Below are 20,480 nucleotides of genomic sequence, written 5' to 3'. Positions count from 1 at the left end.
CTGATGTTAGTCTGTCTTCTTAATAGACACACACAAAAAATAGAAGTAAACTGACATTAAATTGGGGCTTATTTGCAAATCCATTTTTAGTCACATCATCTCTTAAAATAGTCCCAAAATGTAGTTGCATTCTGGAGCCCTGACTGCTGCTTGTTATCATCTCAGTATGCTCTATAGGCTTCCTGTTTGTAAACAGCAGCAAAGCCACGCTGCATAATAGTGACTGTGTATTATTATACAGCAAACTAAAATTTGATTTACTTTTTTGGGTCAGAAGTATCACACTCACATTTGGGAGTAAAAAGGCAGTCGATATGCAATCCAGTGTTAAATATCTAAAAAGATCTAAAATCTAAATTGATTTCCAACTTCACAGTATCTTTGCCATTGTGCAATACTCCAGTTTTTACGTTTCTTACTTGACATTATATTTATTATTATTAGCAACGTTATGTAGAAATTGCCATTTTGTGCAATTCTGCACCCCCCACAGTTTCTGAGTGCAACACCACTGTCGTGAAGACAAATCTCAGGTCTATAACAGTTTGTCAGACCTAATGTAGGTGCTAACTACAAACAAAAGTCATTATGCCATAACAGTGTTATGTCTTGAAATCTTGTGTCTTGGAGGGGGATGGAGTGGCTGTGACAGAGACACCATTCACCCTTTTACAAGACTATGTACCATCACTTTGATTTTGAAGTTGTTATTTTAAGGTAAAGAAGTTACATAATGTTGCTTTAAACAAGTGCATTAATGTGGTTTTGATGGCTAAATAAAGAGCCATTAGCTCTTAGTTGTCTGTGCTCTGTGGAAAAGTGTGAAAAAAATTGTTGACGCTCACTCAGCTGCATCTTGATGTCTGTTGCAGTCACCCCTCTGTTACACAAGCCCTAGAAACTTAAAATGAGAAGTCTCATTTGATTTTGTTGTTGATCTGGAAATACCAGACCTTTTCCGATCACAGTCCTGTGCCATTTCTAGATGCCTTCTGATAGTGAAAGCCACAGTGCTGTAATATACTCTGTGAGAGACACTTTTTTATTTCTCAGAGTACTAATGGTCTTGTCTTTTCTGTTGTTAGCTGACATTTGCCTCTGGCAATGACAGCTGAATGTCTCGTCATGTTCCACTAGAGATCTAAATCTTTGTATTTCATAATCTTGACAGGTCTCAGATCCTAATGAGGCCTCTTTATTAGTGCTTAATTAAAGGTAAGTGTTCTGCAAAGGTCAATAAATTAGGCCTAAGTATGTAACCAGTATAGGGTGTTTAACAATTCTACCTTATGTCAAAATGTGTAATCTTTGTTCTGTTGTTCCTAACTCTACTCTGAAAACTGAATGGACTCTCAAAGTACATAGGAAAAGATAATAATAATAATTTGAGATTATAGATCATGATACTGTTGTCCTATATGAAGTGTAGCCATGTGAAAGGTGGTCTTCAACTGAACGTTCATGTGCATGTCTATGTCTAATTGTACATCTGTCATTCATCAACTTGAATAAATTGAGCACCTTAATTTATCATCATGCATTTTAAAATGATGCCAGCTCTCCGTGGACAACAAGTCGGAAACATAATGAAAAACACCAGCCATGTCAGAGCTGCATTCAGCTTCTCCTCAACAGCTACTCAGCTGCAACATCTTAACAGTAAGACATGTTTGACCAGAGAGAAAGAAGAAAATGTTTTGAAGCCCAAAATGGTGAAAGTGCACATTTAAACGCTTTAGAGGTTCTTTCTTTGCCTTACATCGAAAGGTTAGGCTAGATGGGCTCTTCTACAGTGGCTGATTTAAATTCACATACTGCTGTATTTTTCATAACTTCAAGACATGTTTTGTAGTGCAAATCTTTTTTTCCTCAAAAAAAAAAGTAAAAGGGGGTCAGACAAAAGCAGTGAAGTGAAAAGTGAGGGAAAAGAGAAACACTTCAGCAATGTGCTCAAGTAAATGTGCCCAATTATGGATTTGCAGTACCAGCCCCTCCATCACTCCTACACTTTCCTGTTCTATATCTATATCACCCCATTCCTAGAAACACATACACATGTATTCATATTTTCCTTTATCCATGCCACCCACCTTCATCCCCATCATTGGCACTGACAGTGAGAATGGCGAAGCCTACATCAGCATCCTCGTCCACATCAACTTCATAGGATGCCTGTGCAAACGCTGGCTTGTTATCGTTCACGTCACTGATAAAAACGCGAACATATGCTGTGTCTGAAAATAGAAAGAGAGAGAGAGAGAGAGAGAGAGAGGGAGAGGAGAAAGGCGATTACAAACATGAGGGTTGTTCTTATTCTGTCAACGTGAACATGAACGTCTGTCTATCTCTCTTTGGATAGCAACAATTAAGTCACTTTTTGCCATCACACACACACGCACACACACATAGGAAAATACACTTTTCTTCATGTACACAGAAATAAAAATAACCTTTTTTTCCCTTCCATCCACTGTTGTCTACCACTTTTTTCATCACATCTGTCATCTGTCTCCACAATTTCTGTCTATTTTACCATTAAATCCAGCTGTTTCTTTTTTCCTTCAGCATCCAACTGCAGGCTGAAGCCGGGTACAAAGCACCCTGGGGGCATCAGTGTAAGGCTTGGTACTTTAGCAACCCAACATATTACGCTTCCTTTGATATCAGTATCAAAATGAGCATAATTTGCAATACACGATTCAAGACGGGATCAATTATTTAAGTCTGGGTGGAATTGATGGTATACAGTTCATGGCACAGATAGCAAACTAATGCAGCCCTTGGAGCTACAACAAAACAAGTCACAGATGACAGGGCTTTGCTTGTGTTCAGAATCAGAGAAAGAGAGAGAGGTAGGTAGGGATGGATGGAGAGAAAAAGACAACGCAGATAAGCAGATGTAGCAGCAAGCCCCTCTCCCTACGTCTTACCTGCTAATATTGCCCGCTCATCCATGTTTTCATGTGTAAAAATCACACACCCAACCCCGCCCCACACACACTAGTTTTAAAGTAGTCGGAGAGCTTGTTTATTGCTTGTGAAAACAGTGTTTATCAAGGTTATTTTTGTGACCACTTGACAACATGTCTCTTGTCTGTGATATCTCTCAGTGCTTGGCATGAGGATAAAGTATGTATGCATGTGTACACGTGCAAAGTTAAATACATCTTGTACTTAAGTCCTGTTTTTCTTTTAATTATTATAAAGAAACACAAGCTCAGTTTGTGCCAGTGTTCAGTGTAAATAAACTAACTAATACTGTAATTTGTGAATCCACTGATTAGAAACTAATTAGAGTAGTTACAGGAAATATTCAGGAAGACCTTTTTCACTCCTGAAGAGAACATGTGGTTAAGGAAACAGGTTAAGGAATAAAATGAGACACAAAGGAAACAAATTCCTGAGAAAATCAGCAAATCCTCTAATGTCAGAAGAGGAATTTAAACTGATGGATTGTATGTCAAAAGGGGGTCACAAAAAATGTTGTAGTAGGTAAATACAGATTTTTTGGAATATGAATGAGATATTTCACCGACTGTAAGGAAATTAAAGTGAATGCTTCAAGCAAATATTTGATACAAATGAGCTCATTAGATCCCAAGGGTCGATAATTTGGCTCTAAAACACCTGATGGAAAGTCCGATTTAACACGTTTAGTGATTAAGTTAGAATTCACCTCAGATTTGCCACTTATAATTATCAGAGGATACATTTGAAAGAGGGTTCTTGAAAGTGTATTTCTCACATGAACTTCAGTGGTGAGCTATATATGAAGGCTCACGTGACCAAAGAGATCAAATGCAGGCGAGCACTCAATCGATACTTTCTCTAGTAATAACTGTGCTGCTCAGTGCTGCTTTATACAACTGTGGGTGTTCAAATATTCTAAATGCAGTCTCTCTGTGAATACCACAGCAAAAAGCATTTCTTGCTTTGAGATCAGTCATGTGTAACAAAAATAAGCTAAATACGAGGAAGAAAGTCAGCCATTGATTTAGTGTGTGTCAGGGGATAAATCTGATTTATATCAATTCTTTCATTATTACCTCTGCTGAGGAGGTTATGTCTTTGGCTCAGTTTATTGGTTTGTCAGCAGAAATATGGAAAACCACAGGCCAGATTTTGATGAAACTTGGTGGAATGGTGCAGCATGCATGTGCCATGTAAAAAACACTATTTTGGAGCAGATCTGAATCATGAAGCGATTGCATTAATCATTTTTTACATTCATTTACTTTGTTAAATGATAAGTACATGGGTTATTAATATGGACTGTTATTATTATTTTTACTTTTAACCAAATGTGATGAATGGAGGAAAGGGGAAAGGTCGCGAGAGGAGATGACGCGCAGGTGGAAACAGTCGGAGTTTGAAAGGCGTGGCCAGCTAGATGTTTGGTGATCTCTAAAGAAGGAATCCAACGGGAATCAAAGGGATTAAATGACACTGGATTACTGCTTGGCCACGATCCTGTTGCCAAACGGGCTGGGGTGAGCTTTGCATGGGTTTTCTTGTTTGTCCTTTAAGACTTACGGCAACTCGCCACTTTTCCACCTGTCAAAGGTAGTTTTATTTTGGTAGTTTTCTTTTGGGACTTATTCTTTCATGGACAATTTACATTGGGGTTTGAACTGAGGGGGCTTTTGGGGGTAATGTGAAGTTTTTTGCCAAATGTTTGTTGTTTGTATTGGAGTGTGCCTCCCTTCCTTTGGTTGGTTGGTGTGTGCGTTCGGGTCGGACGCAATTTAATTTGTTGTCTATTAATATATGGTGATAAACTCAACCATCTGTGTCTTTTCGTTACTATATAATTTATGCCAAGATTATCACAGGTATAAGGGAGAGATTTGCTGTTTATTTTGGTGGTTTCATCATATTTTGGGTCAGCCAGCAGTGTCCGTTCGCAGTAATTATCAAGTCTGCCCGTACCCTTAAAATTTGCGTTTGTTCCTTTCCTGACTCGATAACTGCACGAAAATGTTACTAGTTGTTGGATGGAGCACTCGAGGAGAGTGGTTTCTGTAAAAACAGTTGCAACATCTCCGTAATTGTAACTCAAACGTAGATGTGGCTATGGAAATGTGAACTCATGTTAACGGATAATTATAATCTTAGTCTCATCCTAATGTGAATTGTCTGCCACTCCACCAAATATATTAAAAAAATAAATATTTCAACTTTTCTGAGTTTTGGAAATATTTTCCAACATTTATAGTGGTTGCGCTTGCAGATTTGAATATAATAGAAGAGTGGACTATTTGCATTGGTGAAGGTCCAGGCTCTCCGAGTGCGCTTCTAGTTTTAAAATGGATTCTTTTGAATCTTTGGATGAGGGAATGTAATCTCCATGTTATCCTGGACTCAGGGGACATTTTGATATTTTGCCTTCTTGTTAACAGCACCAACAACATGCTATCCTAGTATGCTGATATCATTTCTGTATTTTTTTTAACGTCCTTCAGCCTGACTCAAGATGGAGTTTTGAGGTCAGTGGCACAACAACATGTGGTGAGATATGTTTCATTGGTTATCGTTGGGTAAAATTCAGTCACACAACACTTTCCCTGTGGAAATCATTAAATCAGAAATTGACCACAGTTGCAATAACATGCAGTTGTGAGTGTGAACATCCTTGTAAAGTATGTTTTAACTTGCCTGTCACCAATCCTTCTTCATACCACCTCATTCAATATTCATAACACAGAAAAAAATAAATTAACTAAAATAACTCCCACAGCATCGGTGCAGTCTCTCAGTCTCTGCTCTGCTGAATATTTAACTTCTGTTTACGTTGCCACAAATGTGATAGTGAGACAAACCTAGAGAGAGGATCCATTAATTATCTATGATCATATTTATTAAAAATATATCTTGGTCTGTCTTGCTGTTTCTTCAACACCTCTCTCCATCTACCCATCTGTCTCAACATCTGTTCATTTCTTCGTGTCTCTCTATTCTACCATCCGAGCATGTATGCATTTCATCTGGCAGCAAATGAGAGAGAAATAGGTAGACGGAGGAAGAGAGGGAGCAAGAGAGACAGACTGACAGAGAAAGATGGCCTTTGGTCCTGCAGTAGGGAGAGATGAGCAGATGTGGGTAAGAGACTGAGAGAGGAAAACAGACATTATTGCTGCCTTCAATAAAGACTTGGAGCCTTAAATGAAGTCTACAGAGCAGCTGTCTGCAGCTCTCTCCCCTTTGTGCTTGTTCTCTTTTTCAGTCAGTAGAACAGCAACCACCATCATTATGTCAACTGGATATCAACTCTAATATCAACAATCTGTTTGCATTTTCATGTAAAAACTAAATAAAAAACACATTGACATGAAAAAATCTGTCTTTACATGCATTTTGACTTTTATCATATTTTTAATGTGCACGTTGGATTGGTAGCAACTGTTTCAATCAATTTTAATTGAAGCCGCTGCACTTTTACTTGATACAGTACATCATATGACTGAAAAGTATGCTAGTATCAGCCCTTCCAATTAGAGGGTTCAGTTGCTGTAGTCAATGCAAACAAGTCCATAAAACCTCCATGCAATTTTAATTTACAAACATTTGCAGAAGAATCGGTTGTACTAAAGAGCTCAGTGACTTTCAATGTGGTACAGTCAAAGAATATTATGTTTTCAACAAGTCTGTTCGTCAAATTTCTTCCCTGCAAGATTTGATATAAGTAGATGCAAACATTAGCATTAGAATTCCTAGGGCCAAGCAGTGACACAGAAGGATAAGAATACCATTCACAATGCTTGGTTTGACAGGTGTAAACCAGTCTGCAACTAACTGTTTTGCATAATCATGCAGTGTTTCCCCTAGGAGAAAGTAGCAGCAGAGGTGTCAAACGCACCCATTTTTTCTTTTTGTTTTTTGTTTTTGTACGTTTGCAAAGTGTGCCATCCAGGAGGATTCTATGTGTCTGCTGGCAGCGGAGTACATAAAGTACATATGAGGTGTGATGAGCCAGTCTTTTAAACTCAAGAGCAACTTGAAGAGGACACCAAATGTAGTGGTGTCACTCAAACACTCCAACACCCAGCCAGATAAGAAAAACTACATTAATACTGAAAAACTGGTAGTTGTGTTTACAGTGACATACTGGGGAGACAAATCATTATTACAGGTTGGGGGATCGTCTATCTTTTATGAATCCTGTCTAAATAATAGATAACTACCGTTTTTTACAACCTGGACCTTATTTCTAGCAAAATATATGGTCATTTACTCACCCAGATAACTTTGGTGTCATTTGGAGTCGTTCGGACGAAATTAGATCCGGTGTAGCGCCGATATATCCATATAATGCGAGTGACGGGGCACCGACACACAGCCTCTATATAACGCATTATCTGCCACGAAACTAGTTCATTTCACCAATATTTTGTTACGATATGCTAGCGCTATTCCCCTCTGAGTCCGGGCTCGTCCGTTATCAACATCCGGGGTCAAACTAGCAGTAGCAGCTACAGGTTTAAAAAGCCGGCTGTCGTGGGTGCGCGCGCAGCTCAGAGACGACATCTTCCAGGTCAGAGGTAGTAGGGCAACCTACAGACCCCGGATGTTGACAATAGACGAGCCCGGACTCAGAGGGGAATAGCACTAGTGTATCGTAACAAAATATTGGTGAAATGAACTAGTTTCGTGGCAGATAATGCGTTATATAGAGGCTGTGTGTCGATGCCCTGTCACTCGCATTATATGGATATATCGGCGCTACACTGGATCTAATTTCGTCCGAACGACGCCGAATGACACCAAAGTTATCTGGGTGAGTAAATGATCATATATTTTGCTGGAAATAAGGTCCAGGTTGTAAAAAACGGTAGTTATCCTTTAATATCTCTGAGGGAATCTGTCGATCATCGTTGATTGACAGTGGTCGTGGCACGGTGCCCCTCGTGAAGAGGAAGGCCCGGAGCCAGGATGAAGAAAACAGTCGGATCATGTAGAATACATACTGTCTTCATATCAACATGGATCCACCAAATGTTGTTTATTTCAGATTTTAGTGTTTACTCACATTTCCCAACAAATGACTGCATTTGCTGTAACATTACTTTGCGATGCTCGCGTGAGGCGTCATTATTCTGCAGGAATGGTCCTGACTCCATGTTCAGCATTGCTTGCTTCAAGTGTTGACATTTACCTGATATTGTTGAGCTGACATAATCAGGGACGTCTTAAGTTCATCGTTTATTTGCTGAATGCTTTACTCGTGTGTGAATTGGTCTGGATATGAAGCGTCAGTAGCGAGACATGTTTTTAACTTTGGTCTCTAAAGTTTTGAGACGGAGTCCACTCCTCTCTGTTCCTTTGTTTTATTCGCTATTAATCGCAGGTGTGTTAGTTGACCGAGATATGAAGCGCCATAGTGCAAAATGATATAACGTCAGAAATCAAACGCTGCCCTCTACGCTCTCCTCTCTCCCCTTCCTCCTCCTCAGCAGTTGCAGTCAGACTTTAACAGCAGTGGCGCAGAGCAACGGCACAGGGCAACGGCACAGGGCAACGGCACAGGGCAACGGCGCGGCACACCGCCGCTATTTGTATGTAGGTGAAACACTGTCATGTCAAGAGAACACTGTGTCTGAATGTGTCTGTTGGGTGTTACATAAATAACAGTCTGTAGCCATTTTCCCAACGAAAAATTACTATGACAACAACAATTACCACAGAACCCACATTGTGTCTGCAGTCATTAAAACATTTAATACAAGTTTAAAAAACAGAAAAGCACAGTAAAATATTTAATATAAGTCATAAAGTCAGATATGTAGCAAAACCTGTCCTATTTAGAGAGGGACGGGGGTTCTGTTTCGTTAGATACGTTTTATTTTTAAAAGAAAACTAGTTACATGTGTAATGTCCAATGGTAACTATTCTATATTTTCATCCTTATGTTCATAGCAATGTGTTGCTTTGTGGGATCAATACTGTGCTTCCAACTTTTTAGAAATGGTTTGATGAAGGCCTTTTCCTGTTCCAAGAGTGAACATGAGGATGACAATAACACCATTAACAAAAACAGGTCCAGTGGTTTTCCAAAGTTTGGTGTGAAAGAATTCTGACCTCAGCCACATCCAACAACTGTGGGATAAGGCAGAATGTCAATTGCCAGACAGACGAAAGGTGAAAGGGAGCAAACCCTTGTAGATAGTGGAGCTGCAAGATATTGGAGGCACTAAGTCACCAAGGATGCATACTCGCCAGTACAGGTAAAAACCTGTTGCTGGAATTTGAAATATTAAATGTCTTCTCTGTTTTAAAGTCACAACTTACAGGTTCACCTCTACGTGCTGCAGCGTATCTTTATCACTGACTGAGCTAGAGCACAGTAACAGTTCTTCCAAGCTACTTCATGACAGCTTTTCCAATTACTGTTCTTAACACTCAGGCACAACATGTAACAAAACAAGACAAACTGCAAAAACGCCCTAGCAATCAGAACATCAACATCAGCTCAGTCGTAGGCTGTTCAGTGTAGTGTCAGTCTCACTTACCAGAGTTGGGCTGCCCATGTTTGCCGGGCCGTGCTGACTCCCAGCCATCCACTGACTGAACCTCCAACAGATAGGAGCTTTTGGTCTCGCGGTCAAACACAGTCTGTGTATAGATGGATCCAAGCTCTGGATCGATACGGAAATACTGGTGGTCACCACTGCGATCCTCTAGCAAGGAGTAGGAGATCTGGACAGTGGGAGATTGGAGCAGACACAATTATCAGAGGGTCAGGTGATAAAACACAGTTAAAAAGGAACTGAGTTGTTAACATCCCTCTGCACTGACCATCCTAAGAGCAATGTTAACAGTTTAACCAATGTGTGTGTCCATGTGTGAGTCTGTTTTCACCTTGCCATTGAGACCCAAGTCAAGGTCATTGGCTGACACCTGGAAAACCAAAGTTCCTGAATCTGCCCCTTCAGTTACGGAGGCCTCGTAGATGGAGGAAGTGAAAAATGGGACGTTGTCATTCACATCTACAGAAGGAAAAGGGAAGGAAGAGAGAGTGTGTTTAGGATACGCCAAAATTGTATTTTTGCTATATGTCTGGTGGATTTGATGGAAAGATTTTAGATAATTGATTGCTTCTCTACAAAGCCCAAATCGCCTGCAGCACTAGGTGGTAACATCAATCTCCCCATTCTCCATACCTGCTTATTAGCAACAAGTGGTTTTTGGTAGTACAGTTATTGATAGACAGATACGTATGTTGTTTTGTTTTATACGTTTTATACCACGTGGAAACTTTTATTCTGCAAACAGATTCATGTAAAGCTCATTTCAGCATAATCGTGGATACAACTGCACTCTTCTCAGTCTGGCAACAAAGTTTAGCCACATTTTCCAGCCCATGCATATAATTTAGCTGCTATTCAGTTAACTTCTGTTGCTGACAATTAGTACCTTTTGGAATAAAACACTTATTTGTCCATGATTGCCTCTGTCTCACCAGACTTAAATGGCAGCAAACATGGAAACATGTTTAAATTAATGTTAATAGACACTTAGCTCAGATACTAGTTTCTTAGAAATTTGTTACAACTATTGTAACCCTTGTATTGCCATTCATAACAATCCTCAGCCAATAATTCTATTTCTCTTTTTTTTCCTAATTAGGACAAAATGACATCTTTAGGTATTCATGCTTATCAAAATCATTGTTAACTAAATTAATCCTTTCAACCACCCATCCATCAGCCTCATCTAATCTAGATGTTCTGCCACCAACAATGCTAAAAAAGATGTTCAAGGAGTTACTGTCTATTGTCTTCTGATGTTTGGCAATACGTCTGTTTGTTCTGGTTTGGTCCCTGACTATTTCCTGCTTTCTGCAACTAATGAATGCTGAATGCTGCTAAAATTAGATTACCATTGCCTGGGCAAAAAAAAGACCAAAATCTAGATTGTTTCACCTCTTTTTTCACATGTCTAAATGGTTGTGCAAAAGCATGGTTTCTGGGAATCTCCAAATGCACAGAGCATTTATCTCCAGTCCAGCACCGCATTGACTTCCACTGCATTTTAGAATTCAATTTAAGATCCTGTTAATTACTTTTAAAGCCCTTGATGGTTTGAAATCCTCGTTCATTTATGATCTCTAAACCCCCTATTCTGTAACCCAACTCTTCAGATGTGATGATAAAAAGCTTTTAGAAACTTTGCAGGTTGTCTCAAAACAAACAGTGATTATTCTACCATTTTAGCTCCAATGCAACGAAACAGACTTCTTCTCCAGTGGCGGTCCCATCTTGCATGACACCCTGGGCAAACCTCACCTTCAGCGCCTCCCCACCCCACCCCAAAGAATAGGTTTTTAACTAATATTCACAATATTATTATGACTGAAATGTGCTTTATTTGGAAGCAATTCGTGATGTGATTGACTTTAGCCTACTAATTGCTGTTGTGCACTATTAGATGAATCTAATATGAATGTATACATAACTCATTTGTCATTTTGGTTTGCACTAACTGGGCAATTTTCATACTCATTTATTATTTATTAATAACAACAATACACTGGCCACACTGTCTATAATTACACTGTTTATATTTGTACATATTATGTATATACAATTCTATTTCTTAACTTTTTATTATATTGTTTATTTTTTACTATTATTATTGCTTATTGTTATATGCTGTGACGCGCAAATTTCTCCGTTTGCGGGACTAATAAAGGAATTCTGATTCTGAATCCCCTGCTTCACTGCACCGCTGAACCTAATCCAGTGCTGCTTAGATCAAGGCTATTTCTTTATTCAAATTTGAAACTTAATTTTATAATCTTCTATTGAAATTGTAAAATTCTTGTGCATATGTGTGTGTGTGTTTGTGTGTGTGTGTGTGTGTGTGTGTGTGTGTGTGAGTGTGTGGACTAGCACTCTGTAACTGTTGATTGATTGATGAAGTTCAACGTAAATAAAGGTTAGGGATGCAAATTAAGCAATTTCTTTAATCAATAGTTTCACACTTATGTTACAATTTCTCATACCAGTAATTTGGATAACTAAATTAAAATATTGGCCTTTGTTATTCTTTTTTAATACCTGCCTCACAGTCTTATTAACTGCTAAGCAGTGTTTTGTCACCTGATAAACCTTTAAACTCTTTGATCTGTAGCTCAAACTGATCATCCTGGATCAAATTGATTCACTGGTACCTGAGGCAACAAACCCCCACCAACACAGCCCTTTTCATTGTTTTCATACAGGGCTGTTTAACTAATCACCTTAGTGCTGATACTGTAGAATTTCCTTTTAAGATCAACACATTTATTTCTGCTGAAACCTTCTAAAAGGCTTTTTAAAGAAAACAACTGGCAATAAATATCAAGTCTCATTATTGTTGATTTATCATTGGCTGTCAGAGAAGCTTCAGTCCTCCTTCTGATATTGCCATGTTGATGTAGCATCCTGGACCTTCATCAAGAAGCAAGACAGCAGCTAGTGGAAAAAAGGTGTGAATCTATATCCCATTTGTATAATTTTAAGATCTGGCTATGAGAGAGGATATGATAATAGTGCACCCTAGTTTTCAACATTTAATTTAGCAGTGTGTTTTTAAGCAATACAGTCTTGGGAGAAGAAAGGAAGTGGTCGTTATTAGTACCACTGTGACTCCCTCACCAGCCTACTGACTTGTCTTGGTCAATGCATTTACTGTAGCTCTGAAAACTGACATTGCAAATTTTTGCAATTTTTGCTGTTGTAGTTATATTTCCAAGACCATGTTGGTGTCAAGATGTGGCTCAAAACATGCATTACACCAATCAATGTTGGACACAACATTTGTAATATCAATTACCTTGAACCATGACAAGAAGTTACATGCTATAGAAAGATAAAGCAGGTAGCACCAGGACCCAGTGACACAGAACATGAACTCTTAACTTTGCCTGAATAGCAGAAGCCAAATTTTACCATAGTTGATTTGAGGCCAATGACATTACAGAAATGACTTGAATAGAGCAACACATTAAATCTAAGGCTGCCTCATGTGCCATTTTTTCCTTCCCTTTCTTTGGAGCAAATGTCTTAATCTATGAATTAAAAATGGGGCCTTAAATCCATTACAGACCTCCCTCCCTCCTTCAGCTGCACTGCCTCTGGAGGAGTCAAGGAGCTTTCTTATTAAGACAGATACGAGGGAGGAAGGGTATGTGAAAAGAAGAGAAGGGGAAGTTAGGAAAGGGACAGGAGGCAAGAGAAGGGAGAGGGTCTGTGTGAATTAATTATTTCTCACTGGATTAAGACCAATTCGATGGAATGGGGTATGCGTACGTGTGTGTATGTGCGTGGCTGCATGTTGCAAGGGGATTAAATGCAGGAGAGTCTGGGGAATTATTTTGAGGAGCAAGGTCAGGGGCCAGCAAACACCACCGTATTTAGCAATGATGATGGCAACTTAAGCCTGGTTAACACAGACTGAACATCAACTGAAATAGAGTGACACCGGACTAAAATCATGATATTCAGAAGCACCGTACTATAATAAGAGGCATGGCAGATAATCATAGAGAGATGAAAGCCTATATTCTCAGCAAAGGATGACAGACAACACAGAATTAAACTCCGACTCCTTTTCAGAAGAGTAGTAAGGTTAAGCATGTAAGTTGCATTCTTGCACTCATCACACTGATAACAGCTGGTGAGCTCTGCAAATGATTTGGATTTGTGTAGCTTTGGAATCCAAGATTCTAATGACTCCAAATGGAAAATCAGAACGAGAGCACTAAGATACGACTGACCTTTCTGCTCGTCCCTAATGCTTTTGATTCTTTCTCTCTCAACAGCCTCACTTTTAGAACAACTGCTGTGTTGTACAAACAGTTTAGAGAGAGCCAATACAGTGACACTGTTTAATATTGAGGATCAGAATAAAAAACAATGAGCACAGTTTAATGTTTACTGTCGTGAATCCAAACACATTAGGGAATGAGGTTGAAAATGTATGTCAGTACAGCCCAGCCCCACGCCAAAGTGTTTAATACACCTGCCGATTCACTAAATCAGTGCTTCTCAACGTGGGTGATACCGCCACCCAGGAGATGTTAAGTTAATGTCAGGGGGGGCTGGAAACAATACTTTTGAAAGGGAGCCGGGTGAGTTGAAACTCAGATGAGTTGAAACTCAGATTTGAAACATTCATTCAATGTTCTTATTGGGTGCTGCAGTATTTGCTGTATTTTCACTGCTTTCACTCCAGAGGAGATATCTCTGCCTCTGCGAGCAGCTCTCTCAGCCTGCACGCGAGCAGGACAATGTTCGTTGTCACAAGTGCAACAAGCCTTCTGCATGTGCAGGTAGAAACATGTAATCTTTCCCAAGATCAAGTGAAGGGTTAGGGTTAGGGTGCTTTACTTGCATAGTGGCAGAGAAATGCCCAGATCTCTTGTTTCTTTATCCAATTTGGGTGTGTTACTTCATTAACTATATGACATTGGTTAATAATTAAGAGCTACCATTAGCATTGTTTAACTATAAATATGGTGCATTAAAACATTCAGTCAGAAATGGTTGTTCAGAAATTCACAGTTCCAGTTTCAGAGTGCTCAGAGCATCCTCAGTATGGACGATATTTTTTGGTCCAGATAGAATACTAAAAGTGAAATCAATGAAATTAAAAAAGATTATTTTACAACACAAATCATAATCATCATCATAAATACATTTAAAACAAAAAGGACATTGAAAAAGCAAATTTAAAATGTAAAATGATAATTTTAACAACAATGAACAATGATAACATTTAAGATGCAAAAGCTGAAATGGAAATGCTCAAACTAACAGCATTTGTAAAGATAACATTATAAATGGCACTGTAAATAAGATAAGGGAAACATGGAATGTGGAACTCAAAATGTAGAATAGCAAAGTTAAAACCAAATGCTTTTTATTAAATGGGATTAATTAATGGGATGACGGGAGCAAAGACATATTGTACGTAGCACAAAGTCCAATTGACTAGGGTTTAAATCCTGTGGGAAGTCAATCGTCACTGATTATTGTTTTAGCAAGTAGCTATCTTAAGCGTAGCTGGACAATCATAATTATTGCTAAGTTGACTGCAGAATGAGACTGTGTGACTTTCATGCGTAGGACAGGACACATACAACAGTAACACAGAAGAAGGACAGGTCTATTACATGGTTGCGTGTGATACTGGATCGGTCAGTTTAAGGTTTAGGATTGCACTTTTGAAATGTATGAACTGCTTGATGTCGCTCTTGACTTGAAGTCCATAAAGTCCATCTTGCTAAATAATCAAGTACAATCTTTTATATTGTTCCATTAGTTCATAGCTAAGCTATCAAAAAATGAATCATCAAACACCCAATTGTTCCTCTGTTCCTACAACCTTAAATAGCCATACTGCTAATCAGTGTTCTGCAATGAGTTTTATTACACAATGACCCACAACAACAGTTTTATTCCCTCACTAAACTTCTGGGCTTCCTCTAAATAATCTGTGCTCAACCCCAGTACATGTTGTGCATCTTTGTATGACTTTTGTCCTCTTCCTCTGAGCCTATACTCTCGATTTAAAGTATGAGAGGAAATCAATCACACACCCATGATTATAGTATGTTTTTTGCTTCACACTAGCACAGTAAAACAGCCCTGCTCACCGAGCAAGGATAATATGTTTCATGGTAACAGAAAATGACAAGTGTCAAGAAAACATAATGTATGTAAACATGACTCAGATTGATCGCAAAACTATTACACAGGAACACGATGGTGTTCGGAGACAATGTAAGGTAAAGAGGAGGAATGAAAACATACTTCAAAGAAAACAATTCCATTTGGGGATTGTCAAACAAATTCAACTAAAACCAAAAAAATAATTTAAACAAGGCTCACCTGTGACATTGACATACACCATGGTGAAGGCCGCCAATGGTACAGCTGCTACATTCTGAGCTCGAACACGCAGCATGAAGTTCCTGGTGGTCTCGTAGTCCAGGGGCTCTGCCACCAGGATGGAGGCTGAACCATCCTCTCGGTTGGGGGTCAAGTAGAATCGGACCGGCATGTTGGTCTCTGGGACCATGCCATCCTCCAAGTTGTAAGTTACCCTGGGATCCCCAAGAGGGGAGGTGGCTTTAATAGTCTGTTTGGAACAAAGAAAGGGACATTTCGATATATATATATATATATATATATATATATATATATATATACATTAGCCTGGATACCAATGTCAGACTTTTAGTAATGCTCTACAGCCAGTACTAGTCTGAATGCAACCCCATGGTCTCTACAACTCACTTGATTGTTAGTTGTTGTAGGTGATGTAACACCACAGATGATAGCTACTCAGGGAGGCCATCTTACCAGATAACTGAAGAAATGTTCAGACACAAAATAATCTCTCAGAAGTAGATAGGTTTGTCCTATGTCCATGCTAACATATGGACATACACTTGGTCATGTAGAAATGGGCAGTTACTTGTAAATATAGCTGTTATCACTTTTGGAATACATGTAGTCACCTGTGATCACTTTCTGGTGTAAGTGATAGATGACCAAACAAACACAACTGAAACATGTTTCCAACTAGAAATTTTGAAAGCTAGAAAAATTGCTGAATGTCAGAAATGATCCTGCGGAAGGGAAAGGAAATGGGGACAAGTGCTGTTCAGCTTAAATGGAACTGTGCATTTTAAATAGTGAGAATGATCATCAGAAATGGAGAAAAAGTCTTTTACAGCCCATTATAATGACCAATGTAATATTAATGCAGTAAGTCTAAAAATGTTCGACTAGACAACAACACACTGAAGTCTTGTGGGATGCACTTTTCATTCCCTTAACTAATAAGGAAAGGCTACTCAGAGCTGATGCCATATACACCCCAATTAAAATCAAAAATGCCATCTTGGACGTGATGCGGCTTGCCTATGGGTGACCTAGCTGAATCCATTCAACCTGCAAAGCACCCCAGCTGAAATAATGAGAAACCGTGTTAGGCATGCAGAAATGGTAAACATGCTTGACTACTGTATGTGCTGATTAAGGTCATAAAAACCTCAAATTTCTACGGGAGAGCTATTACAACCTGCTGAGAGTAATTGCATCTTTGCATAACAGTCAAATCAACACTGAACTGCCATCTCGATTAATACACTGAACTGAGAGACCACGCATTCTCATTTTCTGCCTCTCTCTCTGAGCATCTCTCACAAACACATTGACATGTTCACACACAGATATTCTCGTGTCAAGTACTCTTCTCTGTCTTTTCTTTTCAATCTTTTGGTTTAAAATATTAATCAAAAACGTAATTTCTTTCAAAAGACCCTTGAAAATACTGTCGATTAGTTAGTGGCTTGGAAAGGCAATGCCTATGAATAACAAAATGCATTTGACAGGAACTGCACAAGTTATTATCCCTCATCAAATCTACTGAATGTTTTGGAATGTCTGCATTTCTATACAGCTATGATTCCTAGACCTGTAGCTCCACTGGCTTTCCTCACGTTTGTTACACAGTTGCATTCTTTTGTTGCTCACCATTGATTAACAGAGAGAAAAGAGCAGTGATAAAACACAACAACCATACTGTCTGTTGTATTTTTATGTTGAAACAATTTTTACTGTTAAATGTGCTGTACTTTCACCTTGCTGAGCTGACCTGTATGAGTGCATCCTATGGCTGAAGGCTACTGCTTGTCCTTTGATTCAATAGATGACAAATTTACAGGGAATGTTTGTAAACTTAAATCCCAAATCCGAATCATCACATTGAGACAAAACTGAAAATGTTTTGTGGACAAAATAGGTTCAATCTCAGGTTTTATTACTACGTCGTTTAAGTGTCTGTACTCTTAACATTGTTCACATGTAGCCACCAGGTTTTTAGGAAAATGATTTAAACTTCAGTGATGTTAATATGTGCATACTGACATTTGCCAAATATTTGCCGCAATTGAGTCCAGCGTGGAGCAAAACACTAAGCAGCGCCTCGTTGAGCCTAGCTTTTAAGCAAATATGTCAATCAAATGTACCTTATCATTTAAGACTGTAACTCAACCAGTACAACAGCACTGAAAATGTTTTCAGGAAGTATAAAAATGTGTGTACATGTCCATATGCTTGCACTGAAAAAATTTTTCTGTAAGAGTTGGCTAAATTGTTTACATTTCAGTTGTACGTCATTTGTGAGTGCCTGTCTGAGTGTGGATACATTTTTGTATTGGAGCGCTTACTGAGCATTATAACTGTATCTTTGATTTATTACTATTACTTTGTGGATTTCTATTTAATTTTGCCTTTGCCTTTTAATCTAATTTATTTCATGTTATATGATCAAGTTTTGCTCTAGTGCATACTGTGTCTTGGTTTAATTAAGGCAGTTTCTTTTCTTTTAAAACAATGGCACCTATGTGGTGCTAATGTGGAAGGGGCAAGCACTGCTTTTCCACTTTCCCTGCCCACATATATCCAGCTAGTCTGGGGATTGAACCAGCTGCAGGTCTGTGTCTCTACCCTTTAGGCCACAACTGGCCCCTTGTTTGTAAAATGTTATATACATAAATATGACTTGCCTGTTGTTACATGTTAAGATTGAACAAATACTCCTTGTATGTGTTAAAAGTACAACAATATCTGCTTCCCATGTATGCCACCTGCCATACTCCCACCCCAATGTACCACGATGGGTGTGTCTCGGACAGTGTTTTCTTGAATGACCACGCTGTAGCTGTCTTTCTCCCACTGTGGAGGCTGGTTCTTCACATTGGTGATGGTGACAGACAGCTCCACTGAACTGCTCTTGTTCCCCCCATCTGTAGCCACAATTTCTCTGGTGATGAAGGTCCTCTGTGGCAGAAAAAGAAGTGGAGAGATCACTTGATGGTGTTTTCTTATGCTGTTAATTACCATGACACAGTGATGACCTAAGCTTCCTTAAAGAGTGATAAACTTTGTAAATCTAGACCACTCAGATTTCAGCAATCAATTTTCCACACATCTGTGCAGGGAAACATTGACTGTAGACTGCATTTGGGTAAACACCAACATACTTAAAGGTAATTGTATTGATTGAGCAGAGTTGTGTTACCCTTACAAGAGGAATTAGCTTTAGCCACTGCAATCAGGGGAAATGATCTATATTAGTAACTAAAGAAAATAAATTAACCAAGAGTCTGTAATCCAAGCTTCAGTTAATTGGCAGATGTAAATGAATGACAAGTTCACTTTCTTCCGTTTTGCTCATGGCCTTCTGCTTTAAGCAGGACGGAAATTAAGGTTACTTACACATTTTGCCATTTTAAAGGTTGATTCAAATTCACAAATGCAAGACTTACTTGTATAGCTCTAAAAAATATTTCATGATTTTTCTGTAGCTATGCAGTTTTAAAATTCAATCTCTGCTCTTAGTAATTAAGACAGCTGAGATCATCACACTGGCATAGGCTAAAATAGACGTGTAGGCAGTGCCTGCTCGTGTATCACAGTTTATGCAGTTGTACTCATTAGTGGAAAAGTTTTGCATCTTCAAACATCGATGTGTTGAAGCGAACCTCTCTGGCAAAAATACTGGCAGGGTGCCAGGTGCTGAGGATACAGACATGCATCGCTTTTGGAGCTGAAAGATGGCGAATTGTTGCTATTTGGGCTTTCATGAGTATGGCACTCATCTAAGGCATAGACCAGCAGCCTACATGGCAATTTCCTTTATTGCCTGTTCATGATCCCACCAAGATTGTTTTTCCTACTAGTAGTGAAGCAAGGGGTTAGAGGCAGTGAGGTAAGGAAAATATCAGTAATGTTATTTCTCCTGATGCCAAACAAAAGGCTCCAGTGAAGACATTATCACATATTCAGGCTGTTTGTCTGCTACTGGCCACTGGACTTCTGCTCCCTCGCTTTCAGCAAACACAGTAAGTGCTTGAATGCAAATACACTTGCTTTTCTGGCCATGTGCTGGGAGAAGTAGCATTGTTGGATTCATTGCTTTTGTGCAATTTTGAGTGGCCCCATAAGCAGGATTACCCCTTAGGGCCCTCGATTATCTTCAAGAGATGAAGGATGTCATATGTTGCTCTACATCTCTGTTGTACTGAAACATAGCACACTGTATAATCTAAACTTTTTAAATAGAAGGCTCTCCCAAACTGACCCAAAAGTGGTTTGATATTATCTGTTTGTATACAGTGTGTGTGTACCTGAGAAATGGGCTGGTTGACATACACCCAACCTGTCAGGGGGTTGACCCTGAGGTACTCCGGCTGTTCACTGGACATAGAGTATGCGATGGCTGCATTGGTTCCAAAGTCATCGTCATGAGCTGCCACACGCAAGAAACTAGTCCCAATCATTGTATCCTCACGAAGGAAGTCTGTGGCAGAAGAAGAAGAAGTGCGCTTTCTGCCTCAGTGGTTTTGTGAGGCCTTAATTTGTAGTCTTTTTCAGTACAGTGGGAGAGTGAGCTCAGTGCATTGCAGCTCGAGAAAACACAAGCAA

The 20,480-nt window shown here is 39.1% G+C and overlaps 1 protein-coding gene across 1 annotated transcript in view; it reads right to left on the bottom strand.

The window, feature by feature from the left end:
- The window catches only part of LOC311257956 (neural-cadherin), a 316,443-nt gene that overhangs the window by 147,523 nt on the left and 148,440 nt on the right, over positions 1–20,480 (bottom strand). Inside the window, exons 11-16 of the mRNA XM_084353949.1 lie at positions 20,183–20,355; positions 18,666–18,833; positions 15,873–16,122; positions 9,856–9,983; positions 9,507–9,693; positions 2,091–2,234 (exon numbers count right to left, since the gene is read on the bottom strand). Coding sequence (XP_084210075.1) covers positions 2,091–2,234; positions 9,507–9,693; positions 9,856–9,983; positions 15,873–16,122; positions 18,666–18,833; positions 20,183–20,355 — 1,050 coding nt within the window. The remainder of the gene's footprint in view (positions 1–2,090; positions 2,235–9,506; positions 9,694–9,855; positions 9,984–15,872; positions 16,123–18,665; positions 18,834–20,182; positions 20,356–20,480) is intronic.

This window comes from Pagrus pagrus (genome assembly GCF_965226575.1).
Source record: "Pagrus pagrus genome assembly, chromosome: 1".
Lineage (NCBI taxonomy): Eukaryota > Metazoa > Chordata > Actinopteri > Spariformes > Sparidae > Pagrus > Pagrus pagrus.
This window is presented reverse-complemented; position numbering and strand designations above follow the sequence as displayed.